Raw genomic sequence first — 22,753 nt, forward strand, 5'->3', positions numbered from 1 at the left:
ATTATTTTTCTCTATTATTATTGGTATTATTACATTTATTATTTTTCTCTATTATTGTTGCTACTATTACATTTATTTTACTCTATTATTATTACAGTAGAGTCTCACTTATCCAACATAAAGGGGCCAGCAGGTTTATAAACCTGATAGGTTTATGTTGGTTAAAATTATTTTCATTTTTAAATATTGTATTGGTCTTTCATTGTTATTGTTGTTGTTTTGCACTACAAATAAAATATGTGCAGTGTGCATAGGAATTTGTTCGGGTTTTTTTTTCAAATGATAATTTGGCCCCTCAACAGTCTGAAGGATGGTGGACTTTAAAAGTTTGCTTTAAAAAGTTTGAGAACCCCTGTTTTAAACAGAGGCTGGATGGCCATCTGTGAAGGGTGCTTTGAATGCAATTTTCTTCCTTTTTAGAAGGCAATTGGACTGGACGGACCACCTTCTATGATTCTATGGAAATCAGGATGTCTGTGTTTTCATGTCGAAACGAAATGCAAAGACAACACACAAAACAAGAATCAGAACAGGGAAATGTTATTCCTGCGCCTCCATTTCATTTTCGAGTGCCACGTCCTGAGTGGGTATGCCAGGGTACACGAGAGATCGGGAAGCGGATCACGTCTCCCGATGACATCCAGAAACAAGGATGTGCGTGTGGAAATCAATGGTGCCGATCAGCCAAATTGGGTGTGCGTAGGTGGCATGCCCGGATCCAGAGAGATTAATAAGCTCCCGGTGCATGCCGAAGCCTCAGCTGCAGCTGAATGCAAAATCAGAGTGTCAGGCATAGCCAGGGCTTGAGGATAAGCATGAAAAAGGAGAAGAGAAAAGACCGTTTGCCACCGAATCCGTGGCATTGGCGGCCCTTGTTAAAATGGTTTGTTATTGGGAACCATTCAAAATGCTAGTCATGCCCCATAAAGCCCTATCTGGTTTAGAAGTGCTCTGCCCACTCCAAGCACCAACTGCATCTTGGAAGGGAATCTATGAAGAAACTAGACAAGATCCTCAAGTGTAAAGATATATAATTGAATACAAAGATCGGGCTTGTTCATGCCTTCATATTTTTAATATGGTCAGCTTCTAGTCTAAGGAAATTCAGCATCATGCCAAGTTTTTAACTTTGTGGTTTTAAAATACACTATAGTTGTATTCTCAATTTGCTTCTGGTATGATAAATAAATAAATATTTATAATTTTTAGACATGATTGTGAAAACTGGACAGTGAAAAAAATTGATTGGAAGATAATCAATTTGGTTGAAAAGTGGTACTGAATTTATTTATTTATTTGCAGTACAGTAGAGTCTCACTTATCCAAGCTAAATGGGCCGGCAGAAGCTTGGATAAGTGAATATCTTGGATAATAAGGAGGGATTAAGGAAAAGCCTATTAAACATCAAATTAGGTTATGATTTTACAAATTAAGCACCAAAACATCATGTTATACAACAAATTTGACAGAAAAAGTAGTTCAATACACAATAATGTTATGTTGTAATTACTGCATTTATGAATTTAGCACCAAAATATCATGATATATTTAAAACATTGACTACAAACATGGCTTGGATAATCCAGAGGCTTGGATAAGTGAGGCTTGGATAAGTGAGACTCTACTGTATTTATATTCCGCCCTTCTCACCCCGAAGGGGACTCACGGCGGATTACAATGAACACATATATGGCAAACATTCAATGCCAACAGACAAACAACATATATCACACACACACCAATTTAACAAAGTTTCAGCCACAAAAACAAAGTTTCTGAAGTAGAACAATGACTTTCACAGTAAAGACAACCCAATTTAACAGGAAATAAGACTTTCAAACCAGGAACAGATTTCTGCAATTATTAAAAAATGGTTTATTATAAAAGCTATGAAAATTCGCCAAAAATCAGAGGATAAGGGAAACGTTCCAAATTTTGGTGAGCTATCAGTGTTAAATGTGTTCTACCACTGTACCAAGTTTGAAGAAGATCACTCAAAAAATGAGGGTGGGAGAGTCCTGTAAAGTCCTCTCCCTCTGTGCTGTTTTTGGGAATTGCGCATGCGCGTCCGCCATTAACGAATTAATTTAGACAATAACGAATTTTCGTTAATTTCGAATTTTTTGGGGGGCCAAATTCGGAAATACCTTCAAAAACGAAACGCTGGCGCCCCCTGCTTTTGAAACGAGTTTAGAATCAATTTTTTCATGGATCGCTCAAGCCTAATAGACAGACACAGAGGCATTTAACTTTTTTTTTCCAGCTTCACGATTCCGGCCATAGGGGGAGCTCTTTCTTCACTGTCCACTAGTGTCTGTACTTCCTCATTCCTTTCCTCGTGTTTTGCTGGCAGTTTTTATGATGTTGTAAATTAGTTAAATTAGCCTCCCGCATAAAGCGTACCTAAATTTCCCTACTTGACAGATGCAACTGTCTTTCGGGGCTGCATAGGTCAACAGCAAGCCGGCTATTAAATGCTCGGGGGCTTAACCCGACCCGGGCTTTGAACTCATGACCTCTTGGTCAGTAGTGATTTATTGCAGCTGGTTACTAGTCAGCTGCGCCACAGCCCGGCTGCCTTATGCAGGGCTGCCTTTGACAAGTGTTTGGAAACACCATTTGAAACCAGCTGATTTACAAAATGGTGCTGGAGAAGAGGCTCATGGATACCATGGACAGCTAACAAGACTAATAAGAACAAGGCACTAGATCAATGATGGGCAAGCTTTTGCGCTTGGTGTGTCAAAATTCACCAAAAAACCTAGCATGACTTGGGTGGTGTGTCACTTTGAGAAAAAAACCGTAATTTCGCAATATGTATAGTTTAAATAACAAAAATGTATCATTGTAATACAGTAGAGTTTCACTTATCCAACATAAACGGGCCGGCAGAAGCTTGGATAAGCGAATATGTTGGATAATAAGGAGGGAAAAGCCTATTAAACATCAAATTCAGTTATGATTTTACAAATAAAGCACCAAAACATCATGTTATACAACAAATTTGACAGAAAAAGTAGTTCAATATGCAGTAATGTTATGTTGTAATTACCATATTTATGAATTTAGCACCAAAATATCATGATATATTGAAAACACTGACTACAAAAATGCGTTGGATAATTAGAACGTTGGATAAGCGAGTGTTGGATAAGTGAGACTCTACTGTAGTAATTACTGTATTTACGAATTTAGCACCAAAATATCATGATGTATTAAAAACATTGACTACAAAAATGCGTTGGATAATCCAGAACATTGGATAAGTGAGTGTTGGATAAGTGAGACTCTACTGTATATAACTGTATTTAATAAATCAAAAACTATTTACTACCATTATTTCCATGTATGACAATCTATGGTGCCTCTCGCAGTTTCCATATTGATTTCTCTCTATTGTAGTTTCAATGTAGTCATGAATAATGAATAATATAATAATAATTTAATAGTAATAATATGATAATATACTACAATAATAGAATGATATATATACAGTAGAGTCTCACTTATCCAACACTCGCTTATCCAACGTTCTGGATTATCCAACGCATTTTTGTAGTCAATGTTTTCAATAAATCGTGATATTTTGGTGCTAAATTCGTAAATACAGTAATTACTACATAACATTGCTGCGTATTGAACTACTTTTTCTGTCAAATTTGTTGCATAATCTGATGTTTTGGTGCTTAATTTGTAAAATCATAACCTAATTTGATGTTTAATAGGCTTTACCTTAATCCCTCCTTATTATCCAACATATTCGCTTATCCAACGTTCTGCCGGCCCGTTTATGTTGGATAAGTGAGACTCTACTGTAGTAATTACTGTATTTACGAATTTAGCACCAAAATATCACGATGTATTAAAAACATTGACTACAAAAATGCATTGGATAATCCAGAACATTGGATAAGTGAGTGTTGGATAAGTGAGACTCTACTGTATATAACTGTATTTAATAAATCAAAAACTATTTACTACCATTATTTCCATATACGACAATCTATGGTTGTTCTTCCAGCAGCAGGCAAACCATTTATTATTATTATTATTGACACAAAGACATAATATGACACAGCAAATGAGTTTTTTTTGCTGGATTTCCTATCTCAAAATCACAAGTCGAACACTTCCCAAGTGTTTAGGACTGTGTGATGTATTATTATTATTATTGTTATTATTATTATTTTATTGTATGACACAGCAAACAAGATAGACATGCTGGATTATTATTATTATTATTATTATTATTATTATTGACACAAAGACGTAGTATGACACAGCAAATGAGATTTTTGCTGGATATCGTATCACAAAATCACAAGTCGAACACTTCCCAAGTGTTTAGGACTGTGTGATTTATTATTATTATTATTATTATTATTATTATTATTATTATTATTATTATTATTATTTTAGCCCCCAGTGGCACAATGGGTTAAACTCTTGTGCCAGCAGGACTGCTGACTGAAAGGTTTGTGGTTATTATTATTATTATTATTATTGACACAAAGACGTAGTATGACACAGCAAATGAGATTTTTGCTGGATTTCGTATCACAAAATCACAAGTCGAACACTTCCCAAGTGTCTAGGACTGTGCGATGTATTATTATTATTATTATTATTATTATTATTATTATTATTATTATTAGCCCCCGGTGGCACAATGGGTTAAACTCTTGTGCCAGCAGGACTGCTGACTGAAAGGTTGGTGATTCGAATCCAAAGAGCGGGGTGAGCTCCCATCTGTCAGCTCCAGCTTCCCATGCGGGGACATGAGAGATGGTAAAACATCTGGACGTCCCCTGGGCAACATCCTTGCAGACGGCCAATTCTCTCACACCAGAAGCGACTTGCAGTTTTTCCAGACACAAAAAATTATTACTATTAATATTATTATTATTCCAAGTGTCTTTTGAGAACGAATAGTTTTTTTCAAAGAAAGCTCTTTTACGAGCATGCTTCTCTTTTTCGTATCACTCATTATTTAGTTCCATAGCCATATGCCTTATAATTGTTTTTGTATTCTGCATTTTTAAACGTACAGTAGAGTCTCGCTTATCCAACGTTCTGGATTATCCAAAGCATTTTTGTAATCAATGTTTTCAATACATCGTGATATTTTGGTGCTAAATTTGTAAATACAGTAATTACTATATAGTATTACTGCGTACTGAACTACCTTTTCTGTCAAATTTGTTGTATAACATGATGTTTTGGTGCTTAATTTGTAAAATCATAACCTAGGCTTTTCCTTAATCCCTCCTTATTATCCAACATATTCGCTTATCCAACGTTCTGCCGGCCCATTTATGTTGGATAAGTGAGACTCTACTGTATTATTATACTGTAGTTTGTAAGCCACCTTTCATCACTGTCTTGGGGGGGAAAGTAGGATATAAAGGAAGTTAGTAAATATTATTTTGTATATATATTCTTTGGACAGGCAAATATCCTAAAAAGGACAATCTGCCACTGATTGCCATAAAGAGGCACCAAGTTTGGAAGAAAAGCCGGCAATGAAAATCACAAAGATGTTGCCGGGGAAGAGTCAAGAGAAAACAAATTAGCATGCACTTGTATAGGTATTTTGATGCTCAGAGGGAACAAGAAGAATGAGAATGATAAGAAGAGGGAAGGAATGATTAGAAAAAGGAAGCCAATATGGCTTTTAATGGTTTCAGACAACAAAGGCTTGTTTCTCTCAAAATGTCCTGGGTGACATAATTCCAGACAAGACTACCTTGCAGGGTGGTTGGGAGGACACAACGATATCTGATTCATTTGGAGAAATGTAAGGATTTATTATGTAAACAAGAAAGGATAAAAAGGAGTTTGTGCACAAAAGGATGCTCATTGCTTTGGGTGTTTCTGGGGATGATGCATCCCATTACCCTCAGGACTCTACACACCATCATCCCCGTCAAGCACATTCAATAACCAGCACCCTTGTAGGATACTAGGTTGAAGTATTGGTCCTCCAAAACATTTTCCTAGCAACCCAAAAGATAGTTGCATCTATCAAGTAGGAAATAAGGTACCACTTATAAAAGTGGGGAGGCAAGTTTAACTAATTTATGTTAGAATGAGGAAGTGCCGTCACAGTGGATGATGAAGCAGCTGCTCCCCCCTGTGGCCAGAATTGAACATCCCCTCAGGAGAAGGTTAAATTGCCTCTGCGTCTGTCTCTGTCTCAGTTCTATGTGTATATGGGCATTGAATGTTTGCCCTCTATGTACATAATGTGATCCGCCCTGAGTCCCCTTCAGGGTGAGAAGGGTGGAATATAAATACTGTAAATAAATAAATAAATAAATAAATAAATAAATTTCCTACTCCGAAATCCATAGATAGGCAAAAGGCACGGAGGCACATTTTGATCCTCGGGCATGGAAAGGTGCACTAGGAAATCATTAGTGGTATTTTTGGAGATATGATGGAGGAACATATTCTGCTTTTCCCCTAACCCATCGCAATCTCCAGATATTTTGGTCTAAGTCTTCATTAACTCCCATGCTGCCTAGGAATGCTATTTGTTGAAGTCCAGATTGCCAAATCGGGGATGATGGGCTCTATCTAGGAGGGAATCTCCTGTGCCAAAAGAGTTCCTGTGTAGACAATGGCATAGATTTTGGCACATACAAGTATTATGCTCATCCCATAACAAGGTACCTTCCGTGCCAGAAATCTATGAGGACATACAAATTCTTCTGATATAATTGGAGGTTCATCTGATCTAAAAGTCAGGCAGATATTTCCAGTGTTCACAAACAAATCTAAGGCAAAAAACATACCTTGCTTTTTCAACCTGGAAACAAATAGTCACAGATAGATACAGTATCCCTGTACATGGAGATCCTGTTGTGCTGTTTTGGTCCCCCCACATCCCTCAATCCACAGATTGGATTAAACCTGTGCTATGTATTTGTTAGATCCTTCCACAGAATCATAGAATCACATTTGCAAGAGACTCCAAGAGTCATCCAGTCCAAGCCCCTCTTGCCATGTAGCAAAGCACAAAGAATTTGCAACAGATTGCCATCCAGTCTCTGTTTTAAAATCTCTCAAAGCTACTGGTCACTAATGCCATCCAGTTTTTAAATCTAAAAGGTCAAGCTTAACCAAACAATCATCCAACCAAGCAAGACATCCACGGAAGACTCAGGTCTTCTGATGGCGCGAAGCAGACTACAAAGAACTCCGATTAATTAGCCGACAGTGACAAATATGTTTCCACAAAGCATGTGGCATATGTATCACATTGTGGTGTTGTTATCTTGAATGGAACTACGGACTGACTCAGGATAAGGCAGCTGCACTGCATTAGCCCATCTTTTGCATTGGGGAAAATTTTATTTGAGAAGTCTTCCCTTATCACAGGAAAAACCAGTTGGCGTCAAAGCAAAAGGTCTACCATCTTGTTTGTCACCATTGCCAACCAGATGCTGGTGAATGTCAACGGTTTCAATGTTTTTTAAATACATTATGGTGTAAGCTAGCCTTCCCTGACCTTATGTTGTAAAGTCTAAACCACCACTAAGTGTCATAATTGTGGATAGACATGTTCTCCTTCTTCCTTGCAATTGTTCTCTCAACCTTTAGAGTGGTTTGCTGGACTTCCATTCCCAGAGAAGCTCCGATAGTCATCATTCACCACCACCAGGACTTCTGGGAGGGAAATTCAACAATATTTGGGGGACCAGAAAGGTTAAGGACAAATGGTCAACAGCAACCAATGGTCAGCCAGTGGTCAACAGCAGGCTGAAGACCCTTAAGTCAGTGAGAGCAATAAACCTACTTTGAGCTTTAGTCCAAAGTAAGGATGTTGAACCTGTGTTTCATAAATAGGTTCATCACATTGGAGAGATCCCTTAACAGGCTATCAATCCAAATCCACTGCACTGGTGAGTTGAAAATGAGAGATTTAGGGAGGCGAGGAGTCCTACTAGTTCAGACCAACATATTTTTCTCTTGGGCCTTCTTCTGTCCTGAAATGGCCAAAACAGAAGGCTATTGGAAGTTCCCCAGCCACATTGAGCAGCAGCAATGGACATTCTTTTTCATGCTTGCATCTTTAACTATCCCAGGTGATGTTCAAAATATATCTGAATAGCTTTATAAAAAGCTCAGAGAGCAACACAGAAGGGACCTTCCAACCCACATTAAATTGGCAATATTAGGCACAGTTTAAATTTTGTGTGCGTGTACCCAAGGAAGGAATGGCTTTCATGGAAGCAGAGGAGTCAAAAGGAGCTCTCCATGGTGCTGAACCTGAACCTCATCAAAGGCTTGGAAGAACCCTCCATGGTGCTGAATACCAACCCAACTAGGACTTAGAGCAGTGGTTCTCAACCTGTGGGTCCCCAGGTGTTTTGGCCTACAACCTCCAGAAATCTGAGGCAGTTTACTAGCTGTTAGTATTTCTGGGAGTTGAAGGCTAAAACATCTGAGGTGCTGAATCCCAGTCCCCAACTAGGATTAGATGACCTCTCCATGCTGCTGAATCTCAGCCTCCAACCAGTACTTAGATGAATCCCTGCATGGTGCTGAATCACAGTACCCAACTAGGACTAAGAGGAGCTGTTCATAATGCTGAATCCCAACCCCCAACCAGGACTTAGAGGAGCTCTCTGTGGTAGTGAACCGCAGTCCCCAACTAGGACTTCAAGAATCTGTACCTGGTGCTGAATATCAGTTTCCAACTAAAAATTAGAACTCTCCAGTGTGCTAAACTACAGCCATTGACTGGGATTAGAAAGGAGCTCTCCATGGTGCTGAATCCCAACCCAACTAGGACTTAGAGCAGTGGTTCTCAACCTGTGGGTCCCCAGTTGTTTTGGCCTACAACCTCCAGAAATCCCAGGCAGTTTACTAGCTGTTAGTATTTCTTGGAGTTGAAGGCTAAAACATCTGGGGTGCTGAACCCCAGCCCACAACCAGGACTTAGAGGAGTTCTCCTTGATAGTGAACCACAATCCCCTACCAGGACATAGAGGAGCTCTCTGTGGTAGTGAACCGCAGTCCTCAACTAGGACTTAAAGGAGCTCTACCTGGTGCTGAATATCAGTTCCCAACTAAAAATCATAGGATCTCTCCAGTGTGCTAAACCACAGCCATCGACTGGGATTAGAAGGGAGCTCTCCATTGTGCTGAATTCCAGCCCCAACTAGGACCTTAGAGGAGCTCTCAGTGGTGCTGAACCCTAGTCCCCAATTAGGACTTAGATGAGCTCTCTACAGTGCTGAACCCTAACCCCAAACTAGGGCTTAGAGGAGCTCTCAATGGTTTTGAACCACAGACTGCAATCAGGACTTAGAGGAGCTCTCCATGGTTCTGAACCATAGCCCGCAATTGGGACTTAGAGGAGCTCTCCATGGTTCTGAACCGTAGTATGCAATTGGGACTTAGAGGAGCTCTCCATTGTTCTGAACCATAGTATGCAATTAGGACTTAGAGGAGCTCTCCATGGTTCTGAACCATGGCATGCAATTAGGACTTAGAGGAGCTCTCTGTGGTTCTGAACACTTGTCCCCAACTAGTTCCTATTAGAACCAAGAGGCACAACAGGTGAAAGGGCACTTGGGCCAGGGCTTCCCCTGGGCTCCCTCCCCAGGGGCCTGGCTGGACCCACCTGGTTTCCTCCTCCGCCTCTTCTTGGAGCCAAAGAGCTTGACCCGGGAGAAGACGCTGAGCTTCTTCTTGTCAGCACAGCTGGTCTTGGTCTTGCTGGGGCTGGAGACGCACTTGCAGGCATTGGACTTCTCGCGCTCCCTGGCCTGCCTCTTCTGGCGGATCAGGGAGCTGGCGATGGCCGCTGCCATGGCCGCCACCCTGGAGGCTCAGGCGGAGGGGCTGCGGGCGCTGCTGCCTTGGGGGGGGACCCCCGGCATGCTGCTCTCGCCGCCCCACGGAAAAGAAGGGAGTCCCTGCGCGGCGGCCGAGGAAGGGGCCAAGCCGCCTCCCGCCCACCGCGGAAAACGGGGACCGGAGAAGTACCGGAGAAAGAGGGAGACCAGGGGGCCCGAGAGGCCGCTCCTCCTTCCTGGCCCTTGGGGTGAAGAAGTCGAGGAGAAGGGCTCTGTCTGGAACTGGAGCCCCAAAGGGTTCGGGGAAGTTGTCGCTCAGCCAAAGAGAAGAAGGAGGCGACCAAGGCCGACCAACAGGTCCCCAAAGGAGGTCCCACAATGCGCCTCCTCGGAGCCCTGGCGCAGCATCTTGCTTCTAGCACACAACTAAGACTCAGAGGAGCTCTCCACGGTGCTGAAACCTAGTCCCACCAGTCCTCTGCAGTTCAACCTGTTAGAAGACGGTTCAGATGAGAAAAGAAAGGACTGGGGCAGGAGAAAGAAGCCTCTGTTGCGCGCTTCTCTTCCTTGGCAAGGTTTTCTCCAACCTCCAATTCCGACAAGAGCGCTTTCTCAAGAGGGGAGCAGCTTGTGCCGCAGCATTTTCTCTCTCTCTATTTCTTTCTCTGCCTCTGAGCTTCTCCTCGCCTTCCTCCTGGTCCTTTTCTCCAACGCCTTTCTCTACCTCTCAGAGAGCTCTGCAAAGCCAAGGAGGAGGGAGGCTGGGTTTTCCTTCGACAGCAGCAGCGAAGGCACCTGCAAAAAAGCAGCAGCAGCAGCAACAGCAGCAACGAGCAACAGAGACTGCGCTCTCCTCCTCCTCGGAATAGAGAAAGGGGGGTGAGAGAGAGAGAGAAAAAAAATAGAGAGCCCTCCCCTCCTGTTTCCTCCTCCTCCAATGCACAGAATTGGACTCAGTGCACAAGGGAGGAAGAGAGAAGAGAAAGGTTTGTGGGAAGGGGATTGTGTGAGTCTGGAGGAAGCAGCAGCTGTGCCTAGGAGAGGAAGCAAACCTTCCTGGGTTGGTTCAGCTATTCAGAACCAATGCTTTCTCTCTCTCAAAACAGAGGGAGGGAGGGAGCCAGCAAAAGCACCCAAACAGACGTGACTTGGGTGGGAATTTGGGAAAGGCTGGCAGGAGCTGGCCAGGCAGAGCAGCTGGAGAGAAGAGGAGATGAGCCCGGGTTGGCGGAGGGTCTAAAGGGCCCTGAGAAGCCCACCAGTAGATAGCTGTGATGCCTTCACAGCATCAGGAGAGGGTGGTGGAGAGGAAAACAGCTGGATCCAGAGGTGGATCCAATGTGGCAATGAATCTGCTCCTGCTTCTTGGACTGGATGGTCCATGAGGTCTCTTCCAACTCTATGATTCTAGTCACCATTTGGGGCCCTTGGTGGCACAGTGTGTTAAAGTGCTGAGCTGCTGAACTTGTGGACCAAAAGGTCCCAGGTTCAAATCCCAGGAGCGGAATGAGCGCCCGCTGTTAGCTCCAGCTCCTGCCAACCTAACGGTTCAAAAACATGCGAATGTGAGTAGATCAATAGGTACTGCTCTGGCGGGAAGGTAACGGTGCTCCATGCAGTCATGCCTATGACCACATGACATTGGAGGTGTCAACGGACAACGCCGGCTCTTCGGCTTAGAAATGGAGATGAGCACCAACCCCCAGAGTTGGTCACGACTGGACTTAACGTCAGGGGAAACCTTTACCTTTACCTTACTCACCAAGGTGCTGAATGCATTGGAGGGATATAGAATCACAGAATCCTAGAGTTGGAAGAGACCTCATGGGCCATCCAGTCCAACCCCATTCTGCCAAGAAGCAGGAAATCGCATTCAAAACATCCCTGACAGATGGCCATCCAACCTCTGTTCAAAAGCTTCCAAAGAAGGAGCCTCCACCACACTCTCTCAGCTCACAGCTCTCTCTCACAATGAGGAAATTCTTTCTAATATTCAGGTGGAATCTCCTTTCTTTCCTGTAGTTTGAAATCATTGTTCCATGTCCTGGTCTCCAGGGCAGCTAAAAACAAGCTTCCTCCCTCCTCCCTATGACTCCCTCTCACATATTTATACATGGCCCACTCATGTTTCCACTCAGCCTTCTCCTCTGCAGGCTAAACATGCACAGATATTGAAGGGCTTGTTCTCCAGACCCTTGATAATTTTAGTTTCCCTCCTCTGGACACATTCCAGCTTGTTGACATCCCCCTTATATTGCAGTGCCCACAATTGGACACATTGTGATTCCAAGTGTGGTCTGACCAAGGCAGAATAGAGGGGGAGCATGACTTCCCTGGATCTATACTCCTATTTATGCAGGCCAAAATCCCATTGGCTTTTTTAGCTGCGGCATCACATTGTTGGCTCATGCTCAACTTGTTCCCCACTAGGACTCCAAGATCTTTTTTACGGGCTGTGGCGCAGGCTGGTTAGCAGCCAACTGCAATAAATCACTATGACCAAGAGGTCGTGAGTTTGAGGCCAGCCCATGTTGGGTGAGCACCTGACAATTAAAAAAAAAATAGCCCCTGCTCGTTGTTGACCTAAGCAACCCGAAAGATAGTTGCAGCTATCAAGTATGAAATTTAGGTACCACTTATATGTGGGGAGGCTAATTTACGACACCATAAAAATCACCCAGCCGCCATTGGAATGAGGAAGTTGCCGTCGCAGTGGATGATGCAGCAGCTGCTCCCCCCTGTGGCCGGAATCAAGCATACCCTCAGGAAGCTGGAAGCTGGAGAAGGTTTAAATTGCCTCTGCGTCTGTCTCTGTCTCTGTTCTATGTTATATGGCATTGAATCTTTGCCTTATATGTGTACAATGTGATCCGCCCTGAGTCCCCTTCGGGGTGAGAAAGAAGGGCGGAATATAAATACTGTAAATAAATAAATAAATAAATGTACTGCTGTCAAGCCAGGCATTGTCCCCCATTTTGTATCTTTGGTCTTCATTTTTTTTCTGCCAAAGTGGAGTATCTTGCATTTGTCCCTGTTGAACTTCATTGTGGTAGTTTTGGTCAACCATCTCTAATCGGTTAAGATCGTTTTGAATTCTGCTCCTGCCTTCTTGAATATACCTCCCAATTTGGTTTCATCTGCAAACTTGATAATCAAGCCTTCTAACCTTTCATCTAAGTCATTAATAAAGATGCTGAACAGAACCAGACCCAGGATGGAACCAGGATGAAGAGGAAGCATTGGGGAGAATCACCCTTTCAGTTTGTTTGCTTAACCAATTACAGATCCACCTAACCGTAGTATTGCCTAACCCACATTTGACTATGGTTCAGCACCTTGGGGACCTTCCACAGTCAGAGTAAATTCACTACCCCAGTCACAATACAACAACCTACTGGGCTGAGTACAAGCAAAAAGTCCAAAACACCATCTCAGACTCTACAAATAGAATAGTAAAAGTAGAAAGACGTCATGGTTATACAAGGAAAGGATCCTGAAAGGTTGCCTGGACCATCCAAGTCCATCATCCTTAGTTACTGATTTCTTACTTTTCACAAAGAGAGATCCAAGCAGAAACACGTCCCTGTCGTAGTGGAGCCGGAGTTGCTCTTCTGAACGATGCATTCACGAATCCCGCTGCCCGTATGTGATCACTGGCTATGTTGATTGGAAAACTCTGGGAATATTAGTCCCCAAACAGTAAGTTTTCCAGCTTGTGGAGGAGAACAGCAGGAGTTTAAATATGCAACACAGAGCTGGCATTTTAGTAAGGTTTCCTGCAGGAAGGGCTTCAGCATTGTGCTTTCTTGTGCAGGCTTGACTGTAAATGCCTCAGGCAAAGACATTTTGTTTCTTCTTTTTCTTCTTTGGCTTCTGAAACTTGACTCGTTTTTCTACTCCCAAAAGAAAAGGCCGAGCTGAAGACGTCATCCATGACTTATCATTTGCAGAGAGAGGAGAAGCCAGGTCAGATTTCCACGAGAATGCCTCAGCAATGGAATTGGGTTGGGACTTTCTGGTTCCGATTTTGGAGAAAACTGATCCAAAAGTGGCTGGATAGATGAAAGTCCATTCTGCTTTTCAAAGTCCTGTTGCTGTTCATTCATAGAATCATGGAGTTGGAAGAGACCTCACGGGGCATCCAGTCCAACCCCCTTCTGCCAAAAAGCAGGAAAATCACATTCAAAGCACCCTCAACAGATGGCCATCCAACCCCTGCATTTTTCAGAATGAAAAAGTGTTTAGTCTTGTCATGTAAAAAGATAAAATCCCAGAGTTGGGGCCTCTTGGGCCATCAACCCTCTGTTCAGTTAGGATCTCCAGCTATTTCTTCTTGCAATGTGGACACAAAGCAACTATTGATACAGTAGAGTCTCACTTATCCAACGTAAACGGGCCGGCAGAACGTTGGATAAGCGAATATGTTGGATAATAAGGAGGGATTAAGGAAAAGCCTATTAAACATCAAATTATGTTATGACTTTACAAATTAAGCACCAAAACATCATGTTATACAACAAGTTTGACAGAAAAAGTAGTTCACTACGTAGTGATGCTATGTAGCAATTACTGTATTTACGAATTTAGCACCAAAATATCACGATGTATTGAAAACATTGACTACAAAAATGCGTTGGATAATCCAGAACGTTGGATAAGTGAGACTCTACTATAGCTAGCTTGATTAGCATTGAATGACCTTGCAGCTTCAAAGCCTGGCTGCTTCCTGTCTGGGGGAATCTTTTGTTGGGAGGTGTTAGCTGGCCCTGATTGATTCATGTATGTATGCTACACTCGCGCAGGATGAGCACCCCTTATCCAAAATGCTTGGGACCAAAAGTATTCTACATCCCCCCCCCCCAATTTTGGAATATTTGAATATATGGTAGTCTCACTTATCCAACATTCACTTATCCAACATTCTGTATTATCCAATGCAGTCTGTCTTTTAGTAGTCAATGTTTTTGTAGTCAATGTTTTCAATACATTGTGATATTTTGGTGCTAAATTTACTTGAGTATAAGCTAACCTGAATATAAGCCCACCAGGACCCTCACCTGAGTATAAGCCGAGAAGGGTTTTTTTCAGTCCTAAAAAAGGACTGAAAAACTAGGCTTATACTCGAGTATACACAGTAAGTGTTTGTCTGTCGAGCCAAGGTTTCAACCTCTGCTCAGCCATTGGTGATCTTGGGCAAGGCACACTCTCTCAGCTTCAGAGGAAGGCAAAGCCTCCTCTGAACAAACCTTGATATAGATATTTTTATTGTGTCAGAAGCAACTTGAGAACATATGCAAGTTGCTTCTACTGTGAGAGAGTTGGCCGTCTATTGCCTATGGGATGTCTGGATGTGTTAACATCCTGCTGGGAGGCTTCTCTCATATCCCCACAAGCTAGAGCTGACAGACGGGAGCTCACCCTGTCTCACGGATTCGAACTGGCAACCTTCAGATCAACAACCTAACCTTCAGGTCAGCAGTTCAGCCGGCACAAGGATTTAACCCACAGCATCACTATGAATTGGTAACGACTTGAAGGCCAAACGATGTGTGGTGGCAACTCCTTCTTCAGAGATCTTTAAACAGAGGCTGAATGGCCATCTGTCGGGAGGGCTTTGTGTGTTCTGGGTTTTATAGTCCAAAAGGCCACTCTCCCTCCCCACACACATTCTGAAAGATTAAACCTTGAGAAAGCAAACTGCTTCCTTTGACTAAGTTTATCTTTTCTTGTCATTTGAAGCTTGGGTGCTTTTGGAACAATTATTTTATGTGAAGGAGAAAGAAAAAAAAAACATTCTTCAGCGATTGCTTTGTATTCTCAACTGCAGTGTTTAAGCAGACAATAGCACTATAAATTGGCTTTAAAAATATAGACACATCTGCTGCCATTTTACAAAAACTTCCAATTTCAAAGTATTTTCCTCTTTAGTTTTTACATGGCACATGGGGAGGCATCTAGGCCTTTCCTCAAACATTAGGATCCTCTCCTTTCCATAAGAAACTCTCTTTTTTAAACCATGGGGAGAGAAACTAAGAAAATTACAGATTGGGACATAAGGTATATTTTTCTCCCTTTACGGATTGATATTCCAATGATAGTCTGGGAAAAAAATGATTGATTTGGAGTTGCTGGAACATGCTTTCCCGCTGCAGGGCGTTGGTTCCACGAGTAATTTGATCATTTTGCATTTGGAGGCTATGATATGTCTCACTCTCATGTTCTTTCGGATATATAACCGCATGCACAAGGAATATTTGGCTGGGAAACATACTGTTTCGCTTACATACAATATAAGCTTGAAAGAAAGGCAGACAGACGGAAAGAAAGAGTCTTGCGGATACAACATGTTCGCAATGTCATTTCGAGGTGACCGCTCAAAGCCTTGGACAGAAATCCCACTAACCCTATGGATCTCTGGATCAACATAAACTGGGATCATATATTAATATAAGAAAAATATACTTTGGGAATTAAAATCTGCTAAATAGGTTCTGAAGTTGGAACTTTAATGCTCCCACACAAACTTTGGCTGGATCTATATAGTCAACCTAGACCCATATGATGCAACTCAATGCAGTTCAGACTGCATGATATGGGTCTGAACTGAATTATATGCCAATGTAGATTCTGGCTTTGTTAGTACAGTAGAGTCTCACTTAGTCAACATAAACAGGCCCGCAGAATGTTGGATAAGCGAATATGTTGGATAATAAGGAGGCATTAAGGAAAAGCCTATTAAACATCAAATTAGGTTATGATTTTACAAATGAAGCACCAAAACTTCATGTTAGACAACAAATTTGGCAGAAAAAGTAGTTCAATACGCAGTAATGCTATGTAGTAATTACTGTATTTATGAATTTAGCACTAAAATATCACGATATATTGAAAACATTGACTACAAAAATGCGTTGGATAATCCAGAATGTTGGATAAGCAAGTCTTGGATAAGTGAGACTCTACTGTACTATTAAAGGTACATCGAATTTCATCTTTCCAAGCTAGGATATAAACTGGATCTACACTGCCATATATAATGCAGTTCCTTCAAGTTGTTTTGGACTTTAGCTCCTACAATTCCTAACAGCCGGTAATAATAATATAATATTATATTATAATAATGATATAATATAATAATCTAATACAGGCATGGGCAAACTTCGGCCCTCCAGTTGTTTTGGACTTCAACTCCCACAATTCCTAACAGCTGTTAATAATAATATAATATAATAATATTGGTATAATATAATAATCTAATACAGACATGGACAAACTTCAGTCTTCCAGTTGTTTTGGACTCCAACTCCCACAATTCCTAACAGCCGGTAATAATAATAATAATAATAATAATAATAATAATAATAATAAATCTAATACAGGCATGGGCAAACTTCAGCCTTTCCAGTTGTTTTGGACTTCAACTCCCACAATTCCTAACAGCCAATAATAATAATAATAATAATAATAATAATAATAATAATAATAATAATAATATACAGGCATGGGCAAACTTCAGCCCTCCAGTTGTTTTGGACTCCAACTCCCACAATTCCTAACAGCCGGTAATAGCAATATTATAATAATAAAAGTCCAAAACGACTGGAGGGCCGAAGTTTGCCCATGCTTGTCGTAGACCCATATAATTCAGTTCAATGATATGGATCTACACTCACCATATAATGCAGTTCGAACTGAGTTATATGGCATTGTCTGCAAATCCAGAAGGGAGCAAATTTGTCATCTCATCCATATATAAGGATGACTTCTACAATATGGATCACAAAAACTTTCTCCTTGGCATTGTTGGTATTATAAAAGACATACATTTCATGGATAAAAGACCCCAGACTCACAATCTTGTCTGCATCGAACAAAGCATACTCGTTGGTTAGGTGTCCATCTCCTCCCAGACTTTTGGGAAGCCTTGGTGACCACCGCCCTCTCCAAAGTCTTCCTTACCTGAATAGGATTTTCTCAGTCCCAAAGCCATATTGCCTTTCGAGGCGATGCTGCCCTTTCCAGCCCCGGGCTGCCTCTGAGAGTGAGCTCAGAGGAAGTTTACAGGCACATTGAAAGTATTCTCTAAGGGACCGTCCAGAAACATCTTTGTGGTATACACAGCGATCATTAATGGGCATTAGGAGGAGCAGACCATTACGACTCTCAGCGAGCATTAAAAATGCATGGGCTCCAAGAGGAGCCGTCTTCTGGCAAACTTGGAACCATTTCTTGGACGTTGCTTGGGCAGTGCGTGGCTGAGATGTGTTATTTTTGCATGCGCCAGATTTCGTGGCCTCATCTCCTAATGACACGGAGGAAGGGAGAGAGCCTTGGGACTGAAACCAGATCCCACTGTATGTCAGGCCTGGCGGATGCGGCTTCCTGCTCCTCTCTTCCTCGCTGCTCAAATAGCCTTTTAGAGGCCAAAAGGAAGAATATTCCTCCAGTTTTGTTTAAGCTGAATTATTAATGATCTGTGGATGCGACGGGGGTAAGTTGTACACATTCGCAAGGGGCACGTCCACTGAGTATTTATCATTATATCATGGACACGTCTTCCTTGTGTTGATCTCGGGGCTGCATTCATGTTGCATATCACTTTGCACTTTAGGAACCCAGGTGGCGAAGAGTGTAAAACCACTGAGCTGCTGAACTTGCAGACTGAAAGGTTCCAGGTTCAAATCCCGGGAGCGGAGTGAGCGTCCGCTGTTGCTCCAGCTTCGGCCAACCTAGCAGTTCGAAAACATGCCAATGTGAGTAGATCAATAGGTACGGCTCTGGCAGGAAGGTAACGACGCTCCATGCAGTCATGCCTATGGCCACATGACCTTGGAGGTGTCTACGGACAACGCCGGCTCTTCGGCTTAGAAATGAGCACCAACCCCCAGAGACGGACACAACTGGACTTAATGTCAGGGGAAAACCTAATAATAATAATGTGAGTAGATCAATAGGTACTGCTCAAGTGGGAAGGTAATAGCGCTCCATGCAGTCATGCCAACCACATGACCTTGGAGGTGTCTACAGACAACGCCGGCTCTTCAGCTTAGAAATGGAGATGAGCACCAACCCCACAGAGACGGACACGACTGGACTTAATGTCAGAGGAAAACCTAATAATAATAATAATAATAATAATAATAATAATAATAATATGAGCACTGTCAGGGGAAAACCTAATAATAATAATAATAATAATAATAATAATAATAATAATGATGATGATGATGTGAGTACTGCTCCAGTGGGAAGGTAACGGCGCTCATTGCAGTCATGCCAGCCACATGACCTTGGAGGTGTCTATGGACAACGCCGGTTCTTTGGCTTAGAAATGGAGATGAGCACCAATCCCCAGAGACGGACACGATTGGACTTAACGTCAGGGGAAACCTTTACCTTTTTTATCACTTTGCCTTAAGAGTTGTCGTTCTCCTTCTTTGGAGGTCTTCAAAATCAAGGCTGTATGGCCATCTGTTGGGTGTTCTTTGATTGTGTCTTCCTTTATGGCAGAATGAGGTTGGACTGGATGGCCCTTGGAGGTCTCTTCCAACGATTCTATGATTCTGAAGTCTTTAACCTTTTTTTGCCAACGAGTGTTGATGCCTCACAACCCATGATCCCATAGCATAGAGCCATGGTGGTTAAAGTAGTGTCAAACCGCATTAATTCTACAGTATAGATGCCACCTCAAACGCAATAGGGGCACAGAGGAGAATCTTGCCTATTACTAGCAAATCCTGCATATTCCAAGGAAAGTCCTGAACCATCCATTAAGTGCCACTTTGATGAGTACTGTCCTCTATTTCAATGATTCTCAGCACCGTTTCTGAGCATATTTAGATCCTGTGGTTTTGGAAGCAGAGTAGGGACAATCTTTTAGAGTTGTGCGTTCAGGGTAATCCTTGACTCGTTTCATGTCCCGGCTATCGGTGGGGGCCCCAATCTTTTTTTGGGAGCTCCCCAAAATCGGGAGGGCAGATATATGTTTTCACTCTGGGGCACTGAACGATTTGTTTTCTATTGGCCCATTATGGGGGGGGGGGCTTTCCAAGCTCCCCTTTCAGTCATAGGTGTTATAGCTCAGCCATCACGGCCTATATTTCATCAGGAGATGGATTTGGAAACATACTACGGATCAAGAAGACATTCCAGACCCATAACGAGGCCCCTTGGCCTTGCAGCCGCCAGATGTTGTTGCACCAGAGAATCCATTAATTGGAGAGCATTCCGAGGCCTTGTCAATCTTGCCTATACCAGATGGTGTTGATTTGGGCGAAGATGGGCCTTTTAATCGGAGGGAGGCTTTTACAAGAGATAGGAGCAGGAGAGAGGGTGTGAGAAGAAGTAAAAGGTTAGCTCTCAGACTTGATAATGGCTAACTTTCCCATGAGAAGTTTTGTGGGTCCTGTACTCCCTTAATCTTGCAACCTTGGGATCTCCTTAAAGGTGTTCCTCTTTGTGTTCCTCTTCCCAGTGTCAACTTTACTTTTCTCGGAAGAGGTTCCAGTATCCACTCCAGCTCCTAGCCTTGTGTTTCCAGCCTTGTATCCGTGACGGGTTTCCAGTTCCAGGCAAAGAAAGACAGGTTTTTTTAATGGTCTTACCAAATGGAGATTCTGGGAGTTGTCGTCCAAGCAACCTTATCCAAGCTCTTTCTGCAAGCATAATTTAGTCACCGATTTTTCTTCTGCTTTTAGTTTACCAAAATCTGGATTTACACTGATCAAATAATGCCATTAAAATTTCCTTTAAAAAAAAGCCAATTTATTTGCACATCCCTTTCTATATATATAAAAGGGTAATAAAATTTCAGCCTAGGACAAAACAACCAAACTACACATCCCAGAAACACTAAACTTGGCAGCACGACCCCTCATCCATGCCTCTACGTTCATACAACAAAAAGAAAAGAAAAATAAAGTCCTATTTAGAGGGAGAGGAATAATTGTTTTTATCCAATTGCTGCCAGTTAGAAGGTTAAGCTCTGCCCACTTGGTCTCCTAGCAACCCACTCAGCCCAGGGGACAGGCAGAGTTAGGCTTCACTTAGGCCCCTTCCACACTGCCTATAAAATACAGATTATCCGATTTTAACTGGATTATATGGCAGTGTAGACTCAAGGCCCTTACACACAGCTATATTAACTATTTATAATGGACTTAATGTCAGGGGAAAACCTTTACGCTTTAGCTTAACTACCACCAATGCCTCAATACTTTATTTCCCATGCCACCAGACCGCCACAGCTAGTAACATATATAATGTTTGTTTTGCCTAAATAAAGTGGCTGGAATACATAAATTTGGTTACAGTTGCTTATAAATAGATAGAAGGGGAACTTGAATTTTCAATTCCCAACTAACTAACTTTCCATGGAGAATGTATTTGCTTGTCTCATTCTGCTCTCTGGTGGCCAAAATGCATGCAACACGATGCTGCATTTTGAATCGAAATTCTTCCAAGTGATGCTTGTTTTCAGAAGGATAAGGGTAGTATCCAGTTTTGAAAGATATGAGTGAAGTCATATAAAGTAAAATCTACAGAATGGACATATCTCAACAAATCGTTTTTCTTTTGTGACTGATTTTCTTGCAAACTTTTGAGCGCATTATTATCCGCCATCAAGTATGCATTGTATGCAAACCGATGGGATTTTGACCTGCATAAATAGAAGTATAGTGGCTAGATCCAGGGAAGCCATGCTGCACCTCTATTCTATTCTGCCTTGGTCAGACCACATCTGGAATCACACTGTGTCCAATTCTGGGCACCGCAATTGAAGGGAGATGTTGACAAGCAGAGGAGGGCGACTAAAATGATCAAGGGTCTGAGAACAAGCCCTATGAGGAGCGGCTTAAAGAACTGGGCATGCAGAAGAGAAGGCTGAGAGGAGACATGATAGCCATGTACAAATACGTGAAGGGAAGTCATAGGGAGGAGGGAGCAAGCTTATTTTCTGCTGCCCTGCAGACTAGGACGCAATGGAACAATGATTTGAAACGACAGGAAAGAAAGGAGATTCCACCTGAACATTAGGAAGAACTTCCCAACAATGAGAGAGAGCTGTTCAGCAGTGGAACTCTCTGCCCAGAGTGTGGTGGAGGTTCCTTTTTTGGAGGCTACTAGTTAGTAGCCAGCTGCAATAAATCACTATGATTTACCCTAACTGGCCAGCCCGTGGCGGATTGAGCACCTGACCATTAAAATAAAAAATAGGCCTGCTCCCATTGTTGAGCTAAGCAACCTGAAAGATAGTTGCATCTATCAAGTAGGAAATTTAGGTACCACTATGTGGGGAGGCTAATTTAATTAATTTAATTTAATTATGACACCATAAAAAATCATCCAGCAGCATTTGGAATGAGGAAGTATCCAAGGACTCGGTGTCACAGTGGATGATGAAGCAGCTGCTCCCCCTGTGGCTGGAATCAAGCATCCGCTCAGGAAGCGGGAAACTGGAGAAGGTTAAATTGCCTCTGTGTCTGTCTTTGTCTCTGTCTCTATGTTCAAATGGCATTGAATGTTTGCCTTGTATGTGTACATTGTGATCCCTTCGGGGTGAGAAAGAAGGGCAGAATATAAATACTGTAAATAAATAAATACCATGATATAAATATAACCAGGAAATGATTAAATAGCCCTAAGTCTAAACTGCGGCTTTATAACCCAGTAATAAGATGCTAAAACTAACAAGATAAGAGGATTTCAACCAGCGTTGTGTCTCATGCAAACAACTTCTCTCAAATCCTTGCTTTGACATAACCATGAACAGGATGGGAGCCCTGTCCCTTATTTCACTTGGCAATTCCAGGTTTTTCAGAGATAAGCAGGAGATTTCAATCTTTCTAATATCCTTTGAAAACCATTCAAAAATGCAACTTGCCATTTTGTAATTTTTTCCACCTACAGAACAAGTTGCTCCCACAGAACCTGTTGCCAGTCAA

The 22,753-nt window shown here is 42.2% G+C and overlaps 1 protein-coding gene across 4 annotated transcripts in view; it reads right to left on the minus strand.

Moving 5' to 3' along the window:
- fgf13 (fibroblast growth factor 13) overlaps positions 1-22,753 on the minus strand; it is a 267,783-nt gene that overhangs the window by 60,053 nt on the left and 184,977 nt on the right. Inside the window, exon 1 of one of the 4 annotated variants that reach the window (XM_062963930.1) lies at positions 9,635-11,113. The exons of the other annotated variants lie outside the window; for them this stretch is intronic. Coding sequence (XP_062820000.1) covers positions 9,635-9,824 — 190 coding nt within the window. The 5' untranslated portion in view covers positions 9,825-11,113. Of the gene's footprint in view, positions 1-9,634; positions 11,114-22,753 lie in introns of those variants that run through there. 4 annotated transcript variants of the gene reach the window in all.

The sequence above is a fragment of the Anolis carolinensis genome, unplaced genomic scaffold, assembly GCF_035594765.1.
Source record: "Anolis carolinensis isolate JA03-04 unplaced genomic scaffold, rAnoCar3.1.pri scaffold_12, whole genome shotgun sequence".
Taxonomy (NCBI): domain Eukaryota; kingdom Metazoa; phylum Chordata; class Lepidosauria; order Squamata; family Dactyloidae; genus Anolis; species Anolis carolinensis.